At 36.6% G+C, this 23,806-nt stretch overlaps 1 protein-coding gene across 7 annotated transcripts in view; it reads left to right on the top strand.

Moving 5' to 3' along the window:
• The window catches only part of FRYL (FRY like transcription coactivator), a 133,795-nt gene that overhangs the window by 31,952 nt on the left and 78,037 nt on the right, over window positions 1-23,806 (top strand). For all 7 annotated transcript variants that reach the window (XM_062492759.1, XM_062492758.1, XM_062492756.1 and 4 more), the window contains 8 exons: window positions 8,004-8,203; window positions 14,571-14,624; window positions 18,470-18,609; window positions 19,048-19,144; window positions 19,659-19,738; window positions 20,212-20,292; window positions 20,755-20,923; window positions 21,776-21,868. In XM_062492759.1, the coding sequence (XP_062348743.1) occupies window positions 8,004-8,203; window positions 14,571-14,624; window positions 18,470-18,609; window positions 19,048-19,144; window positions 19,659-19,738; window positions 20,212-20,292; window positions 20,755-20,923; window positions 21,776-21,868 (914 nt within the window). The remainder of the gene's footprint in view (window positions 1-8,003; window positions 8,204-14,570; window positions 14,625-18,469; window positions 18,610-19,047; window positions 19,145-19,658; window positions 19,739-20,211; window positions 20,293-20,754; window positions 20,924-21,775; window positions 21,869-23,806) is intronic.

Raw genomic sequence — 23,806 nt, 5'->3', positions numbered from 1 at the left:
TGAAAGTACCAGAGATATTAATAGCAGTGGAGAAAAAGACTACTGAATCTCTGGAAGGACTAAATTACTTACAGGGCAAAGCTGGAAATTTCAGGATCATTTGTAGCAGCCAAGGGATTACAAGGGATGGTAATCTGGAACAGATACCTAGGAAACCAGGTATTTCCAGACAAGGTTTTATGTCTTAGAATTTCTGTTGTGTCTTTGTGTGGGCAAGAAGTAATGTTTCTATTACCATTCTTGCCTGTGTGTTCAGAGGCTTTGAGAGCAGAAAACAAGCTTCATCTGAGTACCTGTAACTAGACAAATTTACAGCTGTACTCTCAGTTGAGTCAACTTTTCCTAAAGAAAGAATATTCCTATTTGCTGGAGGTAGAAAAATAATCTTTGTGATAAAACTTACAAGATTTTCTGTGAAGATATTGTTCTGTGGGGCTGTTTTTAGTCCAAATGAAAGCTCAGCTGTCCTAGCACCAGTTCCCACAATAAACTCAGAAATACTTTCTATATTCTCTCCCAGGCTGTCCTTCATGTTACAGCCATATGGTTAATTAACTATTTGTTGAAATGAATTTATCATCTGTTTATTGGTGCAGCATTAATTTATATTTCTGTGTCTCAGAGTTTGGCTTAAATTAAACATATCTGAAACTCCTTAGATAAGTTGCTAATAGGGAAGTGTTTCTACTGCAGAAGTAAAATGTGAGTTCCGATTTAGACGTGGAGGGGAAGTTATCGATACACATAAAACTTCCTCTCACTGAAAGATTTGACTTGGCTTTACAAACTTTACACTGAACCGTACCACTGAACGAAGCCACTTGTAAACCTGTTTCTACCTCACAGGTAGGTAATCCATTCATCTTATCATCATGTGACATATCATAAATGCCTGACAGAAGTACCAGCTACTGGTACTGATTATTGCTGGTTATTTAATTATTTCCATGGAAGTCACTTAAAACCAGTAAAGAATCGAGAGAGGTGAGGTAAGAATTTGCACTCTGGGCTTAGTCCATGTGACCTGTTAATGAGATAATAGTTCTTCTTTGCATGTTGTGTAATTCGACACACGCATGAAGTCAAAATCTTTGTTAAGCATCTTCCAAAGAAAATTCACTTTATACTGCCAACACAGAGAAAGAGAGAATTCCATAGCTGCTGTTGCTGGATGTGTTAGTTGTGTAGTCTGTATTGAAAATAATAGGAAGTTTGTGCATTAAAACTATGTATCCAGACTAAGGTATGAGGAACGGGAGAACGAGCAGGTTTGTTTTCTTGATCATGTATATTGTAATATACTCAAACTGATTTCAGTTTCTATTACTGTGTTTGTATTTGTGGTGTTACCAATCAGTTCATGTGTATTATATAAAGCAAAGGAATACTTAGATATCACACTCTATGAAAATGTGTGTACAGTGGCCTTTAATGGATACTTAATTTCTTTGTCAAAGACTGTGAATTTTGTTCATATTATTTAGGTTATCTTGTAAAGTGACGTTATTCTGGTGTCAGGAGGCTGCTGTGCCTCTTCCCTGGAATTGAGTGTTTCATACCAGTATCAAGATTAGTATTCATATTAGGTATGGAGCTTTTTAAGGGCCTCATAAGAATGCCTCAAAAAAAGGCATCTAGCAGAAACTTGATTTCTTGGCCCACCTAAACTTATTATTGAGAATAATTTACTTAATCAGAACACTATTTATATTAAACCTGATGTGCTTAAAATGAGTATATATTTTATGAGTTTGCTTTATTTTTCTCTTTTATTGTATCAAGCAGCACAGTTTAAGATTAGAAACGTCTTGCTGGTAAATAAGTGTTGATTAAATAAGGGAAAACCTGGATAAATGCAGCATAATGCAGAAGTGTCCACTAATTCTGCAGAGACTGCCGAGTCCGGCACCTGTGTGATGTTGTTGAGCCAAGGAACCAGCCACGTGTGCCACCATACTGGCTGTGCATGACTTCAGCAGGGATTCAGTACAGCTGGAGCAAGTAAGGCAGGAATAAATCCTGCTTTCAGACAGGCTTCATGCACTATCAGTAGTGCTGCATAGTTTGAACAAAAAGCAGTGAAGAAGGCCTGGTTGTCTGCTGTGCCGTCACATGCTTCAGCAGCCCAGGTAAGCTGTATCCTCCCATCACTACTGTGAAAGCAAATCCAAGAGATTTAAGTGAGGAACAGCTCTTTCTTTGTATTTGCTTATAGGTTGGAGGCTAAGATCTAGAATGTGGGCCTGTTATTAGAGCAATGTATGTTGAATTTTGTTGGGTTCATGAAGCTGTTCACTGTTCCTTTCAGTCAAGTCATAAGACCTTCATTTCCACTGGTAGGAGCAAGCAGACTTCGGAAACAGTAGAAACCTGATGATCAACAGGAATTTCAGAATTGTGAAATAATGACAAATTTATTAAAGAAGTTGCTCTGAAAAACAGGGCTCTGATCAGGGACATGGGAAACTTAGGTTTAACATTTGGGATCTATTTGTAATTTGTTGGGATGGTTCTGGATAGACTGCCATCTCTTTTGAACATTGACATCCTTTTTAGGAAAAAAATATTCTTTTGGTTAAATGACTAAAGAGTTGTTGTGAAACACTCTAGCAATCACTACAAACAAGTTTCTGTGTATATTAATATGATTTCTATGAGGCAGGATAAAATGTTCAGGATGTTATCAGAGTGGAAGGCAAGGAGCTTAATTAAAATTCCTTTATGTAACCACATGTAATATTTTTAGTCTTTGAAAGTTTTTGTATTGTCATTTGGACATGCAAACCTTGTTCTGCAGCAAGTGTCACAGGAAATATAAAGTACCTGTGAAAGTACACATGCTGCAAAAATAACAGTAAAAGGCTTAATTGCTAAATGTGAGCTATGTAAAATTATCTACTACTTTAGCAATTAATTTAAAATAGCAACCAAGAATGTAATCTGCTTGATGAAAACTGCAGAGGCCTCTCAAGATTGTGTTGAGCATGCTTATTTTATAGTTGGATACTTTATTTTAAAAATCTATAAAGTAATTCCAGATGCGTTTTCAGGTGTCTGGAAAGAGGGGAGATAGATACCTGGTGGAAGTTTTACTTCAGTCCAACCATTCCCACTTCCTGAGACACAGCAGCAACTGAACCCAAATTTCACTAAAAGCAAAAAGTATGAAAACCTTGAGAGAAAAGGACATACGAAGTGCCAACACTTGGCTAAGTGTAAAGTAGTACCCAAAAAATGTCTGAAAGCTAAAAATGATAACTTTATATTAGCCATGATGTAAAATGGACTCATCAACTGTCACTGGCTGGGGTGCATTTGTTACCATTCTGCTTTGTGTGTTTGAACCCTGAAGAGTCTCATTGGTAAATATATAAACTTTATATCCTCAAGTACTTGATGTATTTGGGCTATGCAGAGAGAAACAGGATGATAAACTAGCAGCATTCTTTACTATCAACTTGGGTATTAAGTAACTTTTCCTATTCTAGACACTTGTGTTTAACATGAAACAACTTTGTTCCTCATTTAGCATATTCAGGGCGTGTTGCCTTTTGACCTAGGAGTGTGTTGTCTGTCTAATTATCCTTTGTATTGTTTTACTGTTCCTTGCAACTATCCAAACAATTTGGTGTGGCCGTAGCAACCAAACAATACTGTTTAACAAAGATTTCCTTGCATTGCTCCCAGATTTCCCACGTAGCAGTAGCTCACATCAGAGCAAACAAACAGGATATTGTTTCAAGTGAATAATGTTCACTGTTTTCAAGCAATTTATGAAAGCAGTTTTTTAGTTTTGAAGTGTTGCAAGTTGTACGGTTTCTGGTTCCAGATCTCGTCTGAAGTTCTGTAGAATGCTTCATGTTTTGAAGCTTCCAAATGATGTTTGAGACTTACATTTTCTCTGGCAGCTAAGAGTAAAGAATGGCTTATGCTTTGATGGCGAAGAATAGCAGAAAAAATAATTTAATCCTGTCCTGCAATGACATTTTTTTTCCATTAAGCATATTTAAAATCCATATACATCCTTCCTACAATGTTATTGATTTCAAATTCACAAGTAAATGAATCCCACTGAACATAATTATACCAGATAATAATGTTTGACCTAGTTAAGAAATCCAAGAATAGATTTTGACTTTTCTTTAACAAACTCATAAATTTTCTTATTAAACAGTTGAGCTCCCTCTCCATTTTCCCTCCTACATATTTGATTTCTGTGTGTATTTAACTAAATTACTGATTTTACAAAGCAGATAAAACCATGGACATTGTCATATGCAAGATAAGAGTCTTGATGCTAATGTCAGCCATTAGTGCTGTCATGAATTATAGTCCTCGGCAAGTTCAGGGATGAAAGTAAATCCTAATAATTTTTTCTGCCTTTTACATATGTTTACATTTTAGCAAAACTAAGGTATCTGTAATACTCTCATGGCAGTGTTTATAATTGCTTCAGTTTGACAGTTTTCTCTTGTGTTTCGGGGGGTAAGTTCATTGCCACCTAGAGAGTTTGTGCATGTGAACACAGAGGTTATAACATGAATGGCTGTATCGTAGCCTTGACTCTGCTTTGCTGCTGGAAGACTAAAAAGGCAAACCCTGTGCCTGCACTGACTCTGTGTGTGATGTGTTCCTTGGACAAATGATTGTGTCAAAATTAACCTGGCGAAGAAATTAATATGCATGCTGCTTTTCCAGTTCAGTTCTTTGCACAGCTGATTCTCTTGTGTTTGCTTGCACAGGAAGGGAGAGGGCTGGCTGGAAGGGGTTGCATCTCTTGACAGTACTGCAGTGTGAGCCATCCAAAGGGGGGGCTGTGTGAAACTATAGCCAGGGAGTGGGGTCCTTGCTAATGCTGGTGGATATAAGGCTCTCCTGGCACCACATTTCCTTGGCTGCATGGTCGTGACCTCTGCCTTGTACTGAAATTTCTGCAGCACGTACAGGAGCCAGTCTGGTTATAATCCAGTTGCTTCTTTTTTCTTGACAGCATTGGATTTTTGCCCAATTAATCTGTTTCCTATGGTTTTGCTTGAGCCTGAGGAGGGAATTTACCTGGGTTTAGATCAGTGAAGACAGCGCTGGGGTTTCATCCTTAGTGGGGGAAGCTGTTTTATAGCTTCAAAAGTTAACACACAAAGGTGGTTCCTTACTGAGGATTGAATTGCTAAACACGAAGTAAAGATAGCACTTTAAAGATGATCAGCTCTCAATGTTTCCCGATTCTTAAGTGACAGAGGCTTTATGAATGTGGTCTTTTAAAACCTGAAGACAGAAATGTATTACGTAAACACTCTATTAAGAATTGTCTACATAAGGCACATCTAAATATGGTTTGGGTTTAAGGAGCACAGTGGTCTTTCTCAGTTTCCCCAGAGAGCAAAAAGAGCTGGTTGAGTACCAGCTCCTCACTCTTCAGGAGCAGGAACTGGACCAGAGCTCTGACATGTTCAGTTCAGTCCAGACCATGTGACAGTTGTGGCATATCCAGCAAGTCTAGAATGAGCTGGAGCTGCTGTTTTGCTAAATTTCTTCTAACAAGACACAAGTAATGATATTCAAAAGGAGATTTAAACACTCCCATTTCTTTCCATCCTGTTAGCGTCAATATGTCTTTTAAAATAAGACAGTCCAACTTGTCTGTTGATTTGAAGAAAGCTTAAGCTTTCTTAGAAGCTCTCGTATTTAGGATAAAAGCACCTGCATATATTAGAAATATGTAGTGTCTCTTATGGTTCCTTATCTACTCAAATTTCTATTTTGTTTATCTGATGGAGGTGAAAGGAAAGTTGTTCAAAATCTGTATGTTACAGCATTCTTCTGTTTTACCTATCCCATGCTTGACATTTATGTTTGTTACCTGCTATAGCTAGGAAGGATGTATTTAGTCCTTCTTTTCACCTCATCTTAAACCTCTGTGCTCTTGTTCTTGACACATAATTAATCCCTCTCATTTTCTGGGCTTCCTTTGGAAACACTGGGGCTTAAAGGGTGGCAAGAGTAAGGATGCTGGAGACCATAGGCAATGTAAAGGCATATTTTTTGCAGTCCCTGTAATGTTTATGCTTCTGTACTGAAGGACGAGCCAATCATCAGATGTGGGATGAGAAAGAGTTTTGGCTTGTCACCTTCCTTTTGCAGCCTGCACTTTGTTCTTTTTCTTAATGCTTTTGTGTACTTGTATCTAGTGAGCTTCTACCATAGGCATCTAGATCATGGCTGTGTCTGTGATGTCCCATTGTGTCTGCTGTGCAAGACATGCTCTTCTCTGTCTTTTAAGGCCTCTTTTACTGAGATCAAAGTGCTGGATTGAAGTGTTAGAGGATGTTTAGAAATGTTTTATGACATGTGTAGAGTGTGCCTGTTGTTCTGGTGTTGCCCCAGCTCCTGGGAACTCAGTTTTGTGACCTTGTACAAGTCTTTCCAGCCTCAAAGAAAGGATAATGCAGTTTATGTTCAGGAAAAAAAAAATTTGCAGTACTTCAGCAAAACAGCAAGTTTTTACAATAGCATAGACATTAAAAGCAGGTCAGAACCTTATGCAAGGTAACATTCCTTTTGGATTAGAAGCTAAGGTAGTTGGGGGCATTCAGTTTTGATTCCTTCAGAATTGCTCACTTCACTAATGCATTTGATAAATGGATAAATGGATAATTTCAATGGAAGCTGCAGGAGTCTTTGTTACATTATGTAAAAGGTAACATTCTGAATTGATAGAAGATATAATGAAAGGTCAAGACTTAACTTGAGAAGATGTCAAGTACCAAAGGTTGGGTCTCTGTGTTTGGTCTCATGTTTTTTCATAAATGGGTTGAAAAAAAATTTGAGTAAAAGTTGAGGATAATATTTAGCTAAGAGGGTTTGCACATACAAAAACTGAGAAAGTGTAAAAAAAAGTTCAGGTTCAACAAAATAAACCAGATGCATCTCCTCAAACTTTGCCTGCAAAAAGCCTTAAAAAAGCTTACCTAAACAAATCACAAAATCTAACAGAATAAAACAGATGGGAACTAGTCTCCCTGCATGACTGTCTTAGGAAAATAAAATCTTAATATCAATAGATAAGAATTGTTAATATCAATTCCTAATATCAATTGAAAAATAACATCTGCAGTCGTGGAATTACACTAGGGAAATGTCAGACCTCCCTTGGTAGATCTGGGTCATTGTTAAGAGGTGTCAACAGTTATTTTGATATATAGTGTGCAAGACAGGAATTGTAATTATTTAGTTTTGTGGGTTAAACCTCTGTGTGTGAATTCTGAAACGTGATTTTCAGAACTGCAGTTCGTGTTGTTGGGAGCTTTCACAATAAATAAATTTTTTGGAGTGTTTAGGGAGAAAAATGGAATTAAAGGTGAATAACTATATATAAGGTTTGTATATGACAATTTCAGTATAAAAGCAAAAGCATTAATTCTTAGAAAATGACACGGATATATAGTGTTATTTGTATTGATTGTATTGATCATAAACATTTCTTTCAAGGAACAAGTTTTTAACGTGGGACTAGAAGATCCGTTAGCGTGACATATCTAAAAAGGGTTTTCATTCTTGTTAAGAAAATCAGCTTACTGACAAAAAGTGCCAAGGAAGAATTTCTCTTGAATGTATTTAGACACCAAATAGAAACATGAACTTCATGGATGAGCTATAAAGTGGAATCCAGCAATGCTTCTCATAATATAGGGGGATAATATTTTCCATTCAACTTCCTGGTTTTTAGTCATACATGAGCTGAAGGTACTATATGTTAACCATGGTCATTGTAGAGCATTTTATCAGTTACAGAAGTGACCTATATTGTAAACCCTTGTGCAACTTAAGAGTAGAAATTCTGACCTAACCAAAACAAACAAATTCTTGTTGTATATTACAATTAGTTGTTTCCTTCTGTTTTAGAGAATTTACTGTGTGAAAATGTGTATGTGATGAATGGGAAAGTACAGACTGACTGGCACCATGTTTAGAAGCTCTGTGTTTTTCTTGTTTTTTACCTACAGCCTCCGCACCACCCAGCAGAGTAAATAAACGCAGAGTTTCTCCAAGTGTTGTTTCCACCTGGGAAAAGAGAGGCATCATCATGTCTAACATTACTATTGACCCAGATGTGAAACCGGGCGAGTATGTCATCAAAAGCCTCTTTGCTGAATTTGCTGTTCAAGCTGAAAAGAAAATTGAACTTGTAATGGCTGAACCTTTGGTGAGTCCTTTTTTTTTTTCATAGTATCTCTCAAAACAGTCTTGTTTTTTTCTGAAATAGGCAGATTTATCATATGTGTGGTTACTGAAAAAAGTGTGTTCCCAGGTATTGTTGACTTTTCAAAGGGATTGCTTCCGGAATAAATGCACTTCTGCAAACTGGGTCGATACCTGATTTGTTTTATTGACTTGTGTCAAAACTGTTACCTAGTAGTTACTGGAAACAAGACCACTTAGTGTATCCCTAAGGTCTGTGAAGTTACAAAAGGAAACAGGAACAATAAAAAATGTTCCTTCATTAATACTGTGAAGTGTGTTTCCTGTTAGTGTTCTTTGAAGTAATATTTGGACAACATACTTTCAAGAAAAGATGCATTTGGTTTGTTTCTGAGGTAATGATGCTAACACCTGGAATGATACAGTAGTCCACATATATTGCAGATTAGGCAAAAAGGCAAAATTACATTGGTAACCCAGACCTTGTGGTCTTGAAAAAAATGGCTTTTTTTTTAATTTGGAAATTTCTGGGGGAAAAAAGAAACAAAACAGCACAACAAGCAAAACCAACTTCTTTTTTTTTTTAACCTGGAAATTCACTGTGCAGATGAGATGCTGTGGCTTGCAGAAGGCCAGCTCACAGAAATCTCCTGCTGGGAGCTGCTGCTTGCCAAAGTGATCATGTGCAGAAAGTGCATATGTGTGCCTTTGATCCCCAGTTCTGGAACTTAAGGAAAAAGTTTTCTTAGGAAGCAGTCTGAAAGAACACAAAAGTGGGGCTAAAACTACTGTTTTGTGGATTATGGAGTCATCTTCAACTACAACCAGTAATAGATAAGGAGCTGAGGAAAGTGAAACTTTGCTTTGTACCTATTCTTTATATATATGTCTGTGTGCACCAGGCAAGTGTACCACTTAAATATAACTTGCCCTTTTGTTTGTAGACGTCCAAAAAAGTCATGTATTCAGGAGGGTTTATAAAAAAGTGCAAAAACCTGGTAGCAGAAGGGACACACAAGTGATGGAAGATAAAACTGAGAGGAGAGCTGTAGTGGCAGTGATGCTGTGGGTGGAAAGGCTGGTAGGTCCACAGTCCATCTATGTGCATAATGCTGCTCCTCCTCATTTCTGTTCACTGCCTTACCAGACAGGGAGGGTAGTGCTTGGCCAGAGGGACAGACTGGATGTAGCTGAGATGAGCTGAAGAGGGCTTTTCCTACAGACACGGCTAGTTTGGAGTCAAATCTAACCAGAATAGTGGTAGCAAGGTAAATACAATAGCCCTGGAGTTCACTTGTGTTGCAAAACCTGTCCCTAGACCAGAGTAAATAAATCCTCTTGTCATCAATCTCATGTTGTGTTTCCATGCCCTACTGTTGACTGCTAATTAAACAAATGTTTTTAAATCTCTTAATCAGACAAAATTGAAACATCTCACCAGATTAAAAATTAGAAACCCCATGAAACTAATTAAATAGTTTGCTTTTCACAGAAGAGTGATTCCCAGCTCTGTGGCCTGGTGAGGTTTTATACTGATTGCATGAAGTCTACCTTAGTCAAGATCTTTTACTGATAAGAATCTGAAGTCAGTATTTTGTGTGTATACAGTGTCTATAAAATTCTTTTATATTGGTGAGTGAGAAGGACTGTATGGAAAACTATGTAGAAGGCTGTATGCAAATTAAGAGAGGTGACAAAAGCTATGGAAAAGTGAAACAACTTCAGGCTGTGTTACATAAAGAGGTAGAAGGGAATCCTTTGGTGTCCCACTGAAAGGAAATACTAAAGTATTGAAGCAGCTTTATTTCTGCATGTAGAATTTAAGTACTGAACATTCAGTTCTAGTGTATGAAATTTCAAAAGAAAGATAAAAAGGCTGGAAGAGCACCAGAAAAACACTGCTTGTGATTGGATAAAAGGCTTTAATGGAAGAGTGGAAAGCCCTTTATTATTTTAGTATGATTTGATTTTGTGGAATGACTTGGCTACAAACAAAAGTGTGGAGAATATATATAGGGTTACATAAATCTTTAATGAAGCTAGGCAGAAGTGAAGCTGTTTGAGAGAATTTAAAGCCAGACCAATCAAAATTAGGAGCTAGACACTTTTTAAAACTTGAACATGCTGGTAGGGGAGCAAAAATTAATTAAAATATACATTTTTTAAGTCACTGCAGATCAAGACAGCATCTGTGGGTGAGGGGTAGTATAATTTTTGTTGGATGTATGGATTACATTCAAAAGTAACTGACTTGTGATATGAAAAATTAACTGAATGGTTTCTCTGGCTGTGAATTTTACCTACCTTCTTCTTACTAATTTAATTAAGAGTTCTCTGTTTGCAAAACTGTGGTGCCTCAGCGTTTTCAAAGTTACAGACAGAGCTTATCAGCAAATGCTAAAAATAAATTATTAAATGAAAGCAGCAAGTGTAATGACAGGAAGGAAGATTATCCTTTTAGTGAATAAATAAAATAAAACCACTTTTTTTTTTAACCAGTTATGCTAAATCTTTTGCAGCAGTATATAGTGTTAAAGGAAAAAAGAGCCCAAGAGTGGTCTTGTAGCTTAAAAAATGCCTCCTTCTCAGTTGAGAGGGTTGGCATTGAGAAGTGACAGCAGCATTCCCCATATGTGACATAAACCATACCAGTTAAAAGGATTAGCGATAAACTCAATTATTTTGTCAAGCTGCATGTAAATATGGATGGTTAGAATTGAAGCAGAGAGTTTTAACATTGTTCCACCAAGTTGATAAACTGTTAACCTACTAAATTATAGCTGTCTCATATTGAAGTCAAATTTAACAAGAGTATTTAAGCCTGTTAGCAACACAAGTGATTTTATTCCGTTGTGGAAATACTGAACCTGGCTCAGACTAGCGCTGTACACTTTTGCAAGTCTTGTCTAGATGCTTTCAAAAGTATGTCTGACATAACATTTAGCACAGTACTCTACTTGCCCCTGGGGCAAGGATGCAGGCACTACCCAGCCCCTCTGGCTGCAGGAGGCAAGGTAGCATCCCTTGTCTGGTTTTTGCCTTGCAGCTTGGAGGAAGCACGGCCAGAAGCGCTCTGGTTTGCTGTGCACACCTGAGCCACCCTGCTGAGGTGTGCTAGACACCAGAGGATGGTGCCAGGGAATGCTGGAGAGGGGCCAATGGGTGGTACCTTTTTCCATGGGTGCAGTTGTTTGCACAGCACATGCACATCCTGATTCCTGCTGCCTGCCGTATGTTGACGTTCCTCCTTTACACAATGGATGCAAACTGCTCTTTGCTTAATGCAATAGTGTTTTGTTTTTTTCATTTCACTTGTAAAAGATAAATGTAGACTATTATTTTAATCTCTCTCTGAACTTCAGGAAGCCAGGAAAATAAATCTTAAATTATTAATTCAGTTAGAGTTTCCAGACCTTTACTTTATGCTGTTGAATAGATTTTTTTTTAATCATGTGAGATGACTGGAGCCATGACAAAGCAGAGGTAGAAGACATGAAAAGAAAATAAATTCTGAAGCCATACACATTATTCAAAGACCTTGATAAACCTGTAATTGGGTTCAAGAGTATTATTTGGTTATGTTGCCTTTGTTTGGTCAGTGTTACATTAACTCTACAGTGTATTTACCTTTTAACAGTGAAGATCCTTAGTGCTGAGGAAATATAATAGAGAAGGTTATGAACTTGTAAGGTCTTCATTCTTTCTGACCTTAAAATCTTAAACATTTGATGTACAGAAGTATCTAAATTAGTATAGATTATGCGAGGGAAGCTAAACTTTCAGAACTAGTTTGCTGTCTATTGACATGGATTTTGACTTGTTTATCTAAAGATTTTCAGATTATTTCACCTCTCTCTGATTTGTCACTCTTTGATTTGTCATTCTTTTCTTTCTTCTGCAATTTTTGGGTTTTGACACATGAAATTCACTTTTCCATCTTCTAAGGAAATAATTTTCTAGTTTTTCTAATTTAACTTAATTAGCAATGATACAATGTTTGTATAGACTGGAACATTTCTTGTATTTCTGCTCAATAGATAAACTAGCAATTATTGTACAATTTATCTGAAAGCATAATACAGATAACATGAATTCACCTATAGGAGGCGTTTCTGTATAAAAAGAAAAAAGAAGGAGGGGGAGTGCTAGCCAAAAGAAAATTCAGCATTGCAAGTGCTCTCTGGAGCTTTTAGTATATGCTTGAAAATACCCGTTCTTATAACAGTGTTTTGAACAGATTTAACATGTAAAATTACATTAATTTGAAAGAATCAAGAAAGTGAAACCTTTTCCTCCTTGCTTTTGAATAGACAGTGAAAGAACATTAACTATTACATCAGCTGATGAAAAAATAGAGCTTTTTCAGAATAATCAATGCATTTTACTGAAACCCCCTTCTTAAAATATTTTTAAATTTGGGCATACTGGAAGTGAACATAAATGGTAGTATTTGCCTAGATAATTAAGTGGATTTCTTCGGATTATGGAAAGTGAAAATGACTTGTGAATTGGCATCTATATTATTTCAAATTATGCTTTCAGAGTAGGCAAATATGTTTTGCCTGGGCAGTGTTGAATTCAAGTTTTCAGAGGCTGTAATAGTTGCCAGATAATACATTCTTTTTAACACCAAATACAGCTGTATTTACAGGAGAAAATGCCAGTAATTGTGCTGTATTTTCAAGATTACAGTTAGGACAAGAAAAAGTAAGTTGCCTGTTCAAACCTTGGATTTGGAACATGCATCATGAAATTTTATCTGTTGAACATAGAGTTTGCCTCTTGCAGCCTTGCAAGTGTTAATCATCAGGCAATGTTGACTTTCTCAGTTTTTGTCAACAGCCTGACAGCATGGGTGTTGTCTCTTGCTTAAAGTACTGAGCAGTTACTTTGTGCTAACCTAGTTACAACCTGTTGAGAGCAGAACTGGCTGTCAGTATTGCTCACACCTCCTTTATGAGCCAAACCAGGCAAGTTAATGACTTGAGTTACCTTGCTCCATCAAACTTCCTTGTTTGCTTACTGCAATGTGATGTGAGCTATTAACTCTTTACTCTAGGTACTTTTTTATTTTCCTTGTGAAAGATAGTATTTTTCACTCCTTTATAATAATATCTAGTGAAGGGTAGTTTAATTTTTTTTTTTAAGTAACAGGAAATGCTCATCAGATCTTTATACGTGTTACCGCTTCACAGTGTGGCCTTAAAGCTATTACTGTGGCACTTGTGTTGCTGTAAATCATTGACTCCCAGAGCCAGTCCACAGGACTCAGTGTTCTTTCTTTTTCTTTTTTCCTTCCTTTTTTCCTTCCTTTTTTCCTTCTTTTTTTTCTTCCTTCTCTTCTTCCTTTTTTTCTTCCTTCTCTTCTTCCTTCTCTTCTTCCTTCTCTTCTTCCTTCTCTTCTTCCTTCTCTTCTTCCTTCTCTTCTTCCTTCTCTTCTTCCTTCTCTTCTTCCTTCTCTTCTTCCTTCTCTTCTTCCTTCTCTTCTTCCTTCTCTTCTTCCTTCTCTTCTTCCTTCTCTTCTTCCTTCTCTTCTTCCTTCTCCCCTCTCCCTCTTCCTCTCCCTCTCCCTCTCCCTCTCCCTCTCCCTCTCCCTCTCCCTCTCCTTTCCTCCTGAGCTAGGTATAAACTTGTATTTCTGGTAAGTGTATAATTTCATACTCTACTCAGTGACTAGTAAGAATTACTGTTTACTATTAGAGTTTGTGAGTGTTTTGTTTCCGTAATGCTTTAATCCTCACTAAATTATTTTGTCAGGAATATAATTTAATTTTGCTTTTAACAAAGCAGTATGTCATATGCTAGTGGTAGCAATAAATATTGCAGTAAGTAAAAATTCTAGTAATAGTGCTTTTTTTTTGGTCCCATAAAGTTATTTGAAATTAAAGCAAGTGATTATTCACATTCTCCTTTTACTGGAGTAGGTCTTCTAGCTATGTTTCGTTGTGGTTCAGGGAAAGAGCAGGTTGGAAATGCATTGAACGCTTGTCTCTGCCTTTGTGAAGACATTTTAAAAATCATTATTGTAACTTAGAATAATTGCCATATATTAACATGAATACAGTTGTTAATTGAGATGGGAATGGCTTTCCTTCTAAGTTACTCTTGACACCCACCACCAGCTGGTCCCCATTTGGCCTCTGACATCTTCTGTTTGTCCGTCTTTAATGTTATTATTGTTTAGCTACTGAATTAATTTTGGGAGTATGTTTCATGTCTCCAGAAATATTTCTATCTGAAAAAAACAATGCAAATATTTACATTAAAAGTTATTTCTTTGTTCTGTAATATAACTGAGAAGGAAGGAATCTGTCTTGGGATAATAGTCAATTACATTGTGAAATGCATGTTACTATTTATTTTTTAAACAGGAAAAGCTCTTGTCCAGATCTCTTCAAAGAGGTGAAGATCTTCAGTTTGATCAGGTAGGTAGGGGACATATAATTAAAGGCAACTTTTATGACATTAAGGTGGGCTTTATTTTTGCAGAATAGTGGTTTCACTGTTGTAATAACTTAGAACATCTGCATCTGAATCTGTGTCAGAAGATTCAGACTCTGAATGTTAGGTAGACTTTATTTTCCATTGTACAATATGATAGTAAGGAACTACTAGGATAGGTAATTATTTGAAGCTGGCAGTGAAAACTGGTGGAAGAAAGATGCTGAAATGCACTAGAGGACAAAAAGTCTGAGTTTATTTATACTAGCATTTGTTGTTTGTGTGTTTGGGGTTCTGTTTTTATAAACAAACAGTGTTAATTTTATTTCAGTAACAGGGCTTTTACTGAAGGCTTTTTGATTCTATGGCAGAAGGTAAATGCAGAGTGTTACTAAAGTGTTACTTTGTTCTTTGCTAAGAATGTAGATAGCCTGCTAGGAGATTCCATTTCACTTACTGAGCTGTGTCTGGAATGACTCTGTTCAACTTACTCATATTTATTGTCTGTATTTCTAATTCTTCAGTAGTGTAGGCATGTTTGTGTCCCCGAACCACTTGCTTGCAATGGAGCGGCAGCATTCAAAGAAAGCCCCACTAATTGCCTGCTCCTCTTTTTGGCTATTCTGAATAGCATATACTATATGAAGCTTAGTGTTCTGTCTACAGAGAGGTTCTAAAAAGAGGCTGAGTGAAGAGAAATAAGAAACAAAACATGTAACTTTTAAAATTGGATGATATAGAAAGAAACTAGTTTTCCTGAAAATACAGTTCTTTCAAAAAATTGGTTTGTTTGTGTGTGTATATATATGTGCATGTAAGTTCTTACTTTTGTTACTTGTAATCTACTTTGAAGTTAAGATCTGAACTTTAATGCAACTGAATAACTGCTTTTGACAGACCTGAATGTCTGGGATAATGAACTTTGTTAGGGGAATTTTGCACATTGTTTGGCAAAAGGAATTAAGATTGCATCCCTGTGTTCGTTGCTTGATGTATAAAACCCTTATTAAGAACAATTCTCCAGCAGTGCAGAAGATTACAGATTAAAGAAGTGATTGGCAAAGCATGGGAATGAGGAGGATCCAGAGGTCACAGCCACAGCATCCAGCAGAGAAGCTAGAGCTGTTGCTGGGCCAGCTTTGTTCACCCAGAGGTCTTTATGGAGCCAGGAATCTTGAGTCTAAAAAGTGGCTTTACCTGTACCAGTAATGGGGTCTGAGCTAGTAAGTGTTGTACTTTGTAAATAAAGAGAGCATGCTTGAAACACGACAGGGCTCTGGGACTAAGGTGGTATCTAATTAAGACTTGTTCTCTCAGCTCAGTAAGTGATGAGAGGATGAGTGGAGGAGGAAGGAGTGTGGTGTTGCCCGTCCCTCTAAGGAAAAAGTAAAATAGCATTTAATGAGATTATAAGTCATTTTTGTTGGAAACATAACCAGACCAAGAGGGCTGCTATTACAACAAGAGTGAAAAATCAATAGCTTTTAATTTCCAAACAGCAGAAATTTTGTTTGTAATTTGATATCTTAATTGGAAGAATAATATAAATTCAGCTGAAAGAGGAGAAATTTTGGAAAATGAGCAGGAAATTGGTATGTTGATTCACTCGTGAACTGTTAAAAATCTTAGCATTTTAATATCAGTGCTTTCCCTTTATCATTCCTAGCACATCAGGAAGCTACCGGACAGGAGTTTTTTTATAGAGCATGTATTGCATTTCTTAAAATATTTTTGCTTGTACAGCTTGAAACTGAAATAGCTTGTGTTTTTCTCTCTTTTTTTTTTGTTTGATGTAGGAAACATACTTGGCAATTTCCTACTCTTGTCCTAAGACACCAAAACTTCATAATCACACAAAAACCTGTGTTGACCTTCTCAGTGACTGAAAGCAGATGTATGTGAGGTTCAGGCTTGTTCATATTTAGGCACAACTTGGGCATTGTTTTCAGGATCAGGATTTTGGCCAAAGCTGGAATTTGTGCTCTAGCATCTTAGTATAATTTTGCTCCTCTCTTTTCACCTCTCAGTGTGCTGTTGGATATGTTACGTGAAGCAATTGGCAATATGTTACAGCCTTCAAGACTTGAGCAGGATTTGCTGTTCCATTCTGAGGAGCTGAAGTATACGTCATGTCTATTGCAGCCCTGTCCTCCTGGGTATTACAGGAACACTCTTTGTCTGGACTGTTGCTTTCAACCTAGGCATAACGCAGTGCTAAAATAAAAGAGTTTTCTTGTATACGAAATACATTTTTTATATAAGAATTTACTTTTTAAATATTATTTAGAATTTAGTTTCCAAGCAGTATAGTGACTATTTTAAATGAAAACTAGCTGATGTTCTGCTTAGATGCTATGCAATATTAGCAAAGATGTCATCTTCCTGGTAATTCCAGTGCCTTTTCATTAGAATATGAAGAATGCAAAACTTGGTAGGAAATAAATAATTATTATGTAAAACTGACTTTTTATTATTCAAAAGGAAAATGCTTTATTATGCCAGTAGCTTCTGGGTTTAGTACTTTACCAGTGACATTTTTGAATGCATGTGATACATGCTTGTTTCTGTGGAAGCCAGTGCAAAAAGCCTAATCACTGGAACATTTATGAATGGTAATAGTATTGATAAACAGTGTAAACTTAGAGGAAAACCTAAGGAAAAGGTTTAGTAAAGCTTAAAATGCAGCTTGCTTCTTTTTCTTCTGCTAATAAACCCATCAGTTCAGAACACTATTTAATTCTTGTGACTTGAATAACTGACTGGTTAACAAGCTGAGTAATGTATTCAGAAGATTGAAAGAGGTTCTTCTGAGATTTTCCTGTGGTTAACTTGTCCCCATCCCTTCCATAAACCTAAAAACCCCAGATGCTTCAAATGAGGAAAAATAAATAACTGCATTAATGTTATATCAGAACATGTAATGAGGTAATTGTTATCTGGAATAGTGAATAATAGATAAGTTACAACATGAGCATGGCTTCTATTAAAACCTTATATTTGAAACATCCTGGAGGTAAGTAGTACATGTTATCAGTGGTCAACATGATAACTCTCCCTTTCCAGCCTGTGTTTTGGGAATGGGCTTGCTTCCTGATGCCATGTGGAAGCAAGTTTATAATGGCACTATGCTGTCTTCAGTCATTCTTCTGCTTTCCAAGCTGGGGTATTTATGAGTTCTCTTTAAGGTTTTAGTTAAAGGAAGCCTAGAGAATTTAAGTTTAATAACATGTTAAAGTCTTCCTTCTACAATGGTTTCTATTGCCACATCAATTGCACAGATGAGCTTGCTACTCATATGGGTGTTCTGGAAGAAAGCAGTAGGCAGGGGAGTTATACTAAAAGTAAATATAGCTTGAGGCCCAGACAAGTCAGATGTATTAAAGGCAATGTAGAATATCTAAAAGGCTCTTATTTTTGTTTATATAATTACCAAAGAAGCGTGCTTTTTAAAGTTATATACTTCCTCAGTTTTGGAGGGTTGCCTCTTATCTGCCATTTGTGATGTGAAGGTGTGTATACTTCAGAGATACATACAGCAACATTCACATCCTAAACCTCTGCTGTTTTCTCAGTGGTTTTATACACATTATATATGTATAAATTTGCGACCCCTGTGAGCTTTGGCAGACTTTGCGCTTAAATTATTTTTTAATAATGAACTGAGTGTGTAATATTTACAGTAACTGTTCCAGGTGAAAATTAATATTAAGATGCCACTTTGTGACGTTACGTGATATATGGTTTTAACATTAAAAACAGTTGGAAAGAATGATTAAACTCTAGGATTTTTATTGCTATGTCAGGCTAAGTATTTTCCTCTCTCTTTCAGTTGATAAGCTCTATGAGCTCAGTAGCAGAGCACTGTCTCCCCTCCTTACTACGCACCTTGTTTGACTGGTACAGGCGTCAAAATGGAACAGAAGATGAATCTTATGAATACAGACCTCGGTCAAGCACAAAATCAAAGGGGTAAGAATTTTCCTTGCAGAAGGCTGCTTGACTTTTGTGTGCTTTTTTATATGAAAACATGTGCTTTGTACTTCTGTGACAAGTACGTTGTATTTGGATTTGTCCTTACCTAAATTTGTGTAGAAAGAACGCAGACTTCTTTATGTAGCGTATTTAATTCGTGTAGGTGATATACGTGAAGTGACTTAGTGGTTTTGGTGTGGATATACAGAAGGAAGTTGGATGCTGTTTTCTCCCTTGTTTGTTTTGGTTATTGGCAGGTCCTTTCAGGAGAAGGGGGCAAGATGTCATTGCTGTGCCAACCCCCAAGTCATTCCACCTATCCATTTTATATACCTGTGCAACAGTGATTCCATGAAAAACAACGTAGTCATTTTCTCTTCAATATTTGTGTTCAGTCTTGTGTCTGATACCTATGTTCTTGATTTCTTATTTTAGGGATGACCAACAACGTGAAAGAGATTATCTACTTGAAAGGAGGGACTTAGCTGTAGATTTCATTTTTTGTTTAGTTTTGATAGAGGTTCTAAAACAGGTAAGATATTTTGCTTTGTTGAATTAATTTTAACAAGAACATATCTATGATGAATGTATGCAAGGCTGTAATTACACTCTCAGTTACATAAAGCCTTTGGCCTCTCCTGCCTTTTCTTTACATGCTTGCATTATCTCAGTTCATGTGTCTTGGAAAGCTGCAAAAAGCAGAGCTGTGAAAAATAACATTTAATTTATGTTCAGTACCCTTTGTCAGCTTAAATGTTTTTGAAATGCAGGTTGAAATTGTTGGAAAATGAGATTAACATGTCACTTAAAAATTAGAGAAGGTATGTAATTTTGCTTAGAATTATCCCTATTTGGCTAAGAATGCCAATGCAGATTGCGTAAATGTTATATATTGCAGAATTAGCTTGATATATGCCAGCAAAGGATGTGTCCTTGGACACTGGTGGGAGAGATTTCTCCAGGGCATCTCACAGTACTGTTTATTTGTTTCATACATACATGCATGTATAGGTGCTACATACATGTAAGTGATATGTGCATTTCAGATACCTGTTCATCCAGTGCCAGATCCTTTAGTACATGAAGTTCTAAACTTGGCTTTTAAGCACTTTAAACATAAGGAAGGGTAAGTTTCACTTGCGTACTTTAAAATATTTTGTATTACCAGCTTGGGCTTGCTTTTGTGATTGCTCTCCTTTGCCTCCCACGTAACGTGCTGGTGATAATACCAGTGTGAATGAAACACTAGTCAATGTCTAAAATTGAAAACATTTGTTGAAAGAACACAGCTGTGTTCAGCATAACTTTGCTTAGAATATACAGAATGATTTGCATCATGAGACAGTAAGAAAAGTCTGAGTTTGTATAAATACAGTAAAATTTATATCCAGAATGTTTCTTTTGAAATAAGAAATGAAACTACATTACTTTAAATGTCACCCATGCATTTTTTGCTTGAATTTAATTGTTTTTACAGTAATAGTTTGCCTTCTAGGTGACAAACTTTTTATTTGTAATTGAGAGCTTGCTTGTGTTTTAGAAGAACAAAGTTGTATTTAATGAATTGTTTTCCCTTTATTATTTTTTTTTTCTCTTTAGGTATTCAGGAACCAACACTGGGAATGTCCATATTATTGCAGACTTATATGCAGAAGTGACAGGGGTTCTTGCTCAATCAAAGTAAGTTCAGTCTCTGACTCTTGGTGTTTAGGGACAAACCAATGTAGACTTAAAGACTGTTTGATGTAGCAGAATCTATTTATGCCCCCAGTAACTAATCCTGTAAGTGTCAGATGTAGTCAGGTGTAGTGTGTTGTGTCTGTCTTATGTTCCAGCACAATAAAATTGCACAAATCAAGAAATAGTCTCTAGTACAATTGCTTTGCAGTCAGCTTGTAGGGTCAGGGAAGGGAGGCCCTGTGCCAGTTAGCTGCTGTTCAGTTAGCTGGTATATTCTCATGTACTTATATCACTGTAGACTCTTAAATGCCCAGATTTGAAGTACCAGGGTTCATCTTGCTTGCATTTCTCATACAGTAGCTGCTGTTATTGTTACAGACTAAAGAAGTCGGTGCAAAATTATAGACCTCATCGAAAAGTAACTGAGAATGCAAATAACTGCCATATGTATTCCTTGTTCAGATTTCAAGCTGTTAGGAAGAAATTTGTCACTGAATTAAAAGAACTGCGACAAAAAGAACAGTCTCCTCACATAGTACAGAGTATCATCAGTTTGATTATGGGAATGAAGTTTTTTCGAGTAAAGATGTATCCCGTGGAGGATTTTGAAGCATCATTTCAGTTCATGCAGGTAAATGAATGGTACAGAAAACTGAAATGAGGATATTTTTAAATGTTTAAGTCATGAAGCTGTGATGACACTTGTTGTGATCAGTCGTTCCATCTACTCGTGTGCCATCCTTTATCCTTTTCTGTTCAGTACCTAATTTTTCAGGGGTGTGAATTATTTGTTTCTCTGCAGTTTGTGAGTGCCTGGCATCAGGAGAAACCTTTCACAATTGCCTTAGCAGTGTGGCAAACCAGTAATACATGAATTTAAGACTCAATGAAAATGGGTAGCAGTCAAATAATTTTCTGTCTTAATGAAAGCAGTGTATTAGAGTAAAAGAATTATTTAATATAATTTTTAACAGATCAGATGTCAGGACATACTTTTCTTTAAAAACACTTCACTACGGATTATTTATTATGTAAGGAATATTTCATTATCTTTAATTTTCTTTGCATGAAAGTCCTTTGAAAATGAAAATTAGTATATAAAATAAGAATACATTTTCCCAATAAATTTAATAGGTATAAGCATTAAATTTCTTAAGCTTCAAAATAATCTGAGGGAAAATATGCATATTTATGTTCTTTTGTATTCTGAGTCCTCTTTATATTCTGAGTAAAAAATAGTTAGCTGATATTACAAATGTTCTCCTTTCAATTCATTGAGGTGTATTGCTGGGGAAACAGGTTTTAAAGTTTCTTACGTTTTGTGAAGTTGATACTGTTCAGGAGTATAAGACTAACTCAAACATATTACATGTTTTCAATTAAAACAGGCAACTGATAACCACTAGTTAGACTGCTAGTGGTTTTTATGGCATAGTTATTGTATTGTTTTTTCTAAATATTTTTCCTATGTTTTCTTACTAAGGAGTGTGCCCAGTACTTCCTGGAAGTAAAAGATAAAGATATAAAACATGCACTTGCTGGTTTGTTTGTGGAAATTCTTATACCTGTGGCTGCTGTAAGTATTTCAATCCCCCCTGCCATACTGTTCCTCCCACATCCAATGGGGCTCTCATTATTAAAGTTCTTCAATTAATCCTCAAGGTACTACATTTTTATAGGTTCAGAAAAACATCTGGTGCCTAAGGAGGGCAAGGCAGCTGAAGAGGGACTTTTTACAAGGGCATGTAGTGATAGAACAAGTTGGGACCAGCTTTAAACTGAAGTAGAGTAGGAATAGATTGGATTTTAGAAAGAAATTCTTTACTGGGAGGGTGATGAGGTCCTGGAACAGGTTGCCCAGAGAAGCTGCGGATGCTCCATTCCTGGAAGTGTTCAGTGCCAGGTTAGATGGAGCTTTGAGCAACCTGGTCTAGTGAAAGGTGTCCCTGCCCACCACAGAGGCAGAAGTTAGAACTAGATTATCTTTAAGGTCCTCTCCAACACAAACCATTCTGTGACTGTTACGTAGATTACAAGCACCTTCACAGTCTTAAAGGAAATAGGTTGGCTTGTGTGTTAGCTAGTTTCCAAAGCTTTTTCAGAACTTTTAAAAACTGTGTGTTTTCTAGACACCTTTATTACCATAGCATTGTGTAATTTTATACATGCTCTAAAATTTTGAAATTTCCTTGGTTTAATATCTGTTTCTTTGTTCAAGTGTATGGTTGGCTTTTCTTTTTTAGCTGAAACCTTTTAAGTTCTTTCTATAATAAGCTGAGATATGTAACATTTTTCCAGTCTGATAAGGAGAGTGTGCACTCTTATGCAGGAAGGAAGAATGCAGGTTTTGGGTAGTTAAATAAAAATCATTTGTAGAGGTGAATGTCCACTAGATTTAATCCTTCAAGTGGAAGAGCAGTCAATCATCTGTGTGTGTTTTTATTCTAGAAGTAGAAATTTCACACAGCAGCCATGAATAAGGAGAAAAACCTAATTATCATCACAGTGTTGGATGTACTGTGCCTGTAATGCTTCTTGTGAGAATGTTTCAGTCAAGACAGGCTCTCTTTCCTCCCAGGCTGCGTTGCTTGGTTGTGTGAAGCTTGTTCAACATGTCAAGAAGAAATTATGGTGTCTGAGCATAGTTCAAGTTGACCATTTACCACAAGCTCAGTTAATTCCATCATAGTACATTGATACTTGCTAGGATTGTTGTCTGAAATGTTAGTTGTATTAGCAGATGGCAGGCCACACTGTTTGGTATGCAGTCCCAAAAAACGGAAGGTTGTGGCTCTCTGTTGCCACATAGATTATAGGGACATATCTTGCTCTATGTGGAAAACTGGGACGTGTAGATCTTGTTTTGTAGAACAGGTTCTATGAAGAGTAGCATGCTGGGTGGGCGTCCCATCTGAGCTTGTTCATAGGAAAAGATAACTCTCTGAACTCTTCACCCTCTTTTAAATGGTTTACCTTTTCCTGGACAAATGGTTCTTTTCCTTCTGTGGTCTCAGTGGTATTTTGAGGGTTTTTTTGTTTTGATTTGGTTTGGGTTTTTTGTTTTGTTTTGTTGTTGGGATTTTTGATTGGTTGGGTGGTCAGTTAGGTTTGGTATTCTTGGGGTGCTGGGTTTCTTCTTTTTTTTTTAATTTTTAAATTACAAAGGAGACATTCTTTTTTCATAAGACAACTAGAGAGAGGTGCTCTAGTAGTAACTGTTTATGGGAAGAAGTTTTGATCTTAGCCAGGCATGCTTACACTCTTCTAGAGAAGAACAGAAAGATTTCTTTCTTATTAAAGAGTGAACGCATATTGTCTTTTTGAATTCCATAGTTGCTTGGCAGTTGAAGTGGGAGTGCTGAGTGAAACTACTTAGCATTTAGGTAAATGCAAATATTAGTTTGCAGGATCATAAATATGGTGAAAACTGCCCTTGAAATAATGAGGAAGAAGCAGCATTTGGGAGTTTGGACTATCTGCTGGCAAGGGCAGAGGCACGAACACGGGCTGTGCA

This window comes from Cinclus cinclus, chromosome 5, assembly GCF_963662255.1.
Source record: "Cinclus cinclus chromosome 5, bCinCin1.1, whole genome shotgun sequence".
NCBI classification, from domain to species: Eukaryota; Metazoa; Chordata; class Aves; order Passeriformes; family Cinclidae; genus Cinclus; species Cinclus cinclus.
The sequence above is the reverse complement of the archived record's forward strand: the minus strand, read 5'-3'. Positions and strand labels throughout refer to the sequence as shown.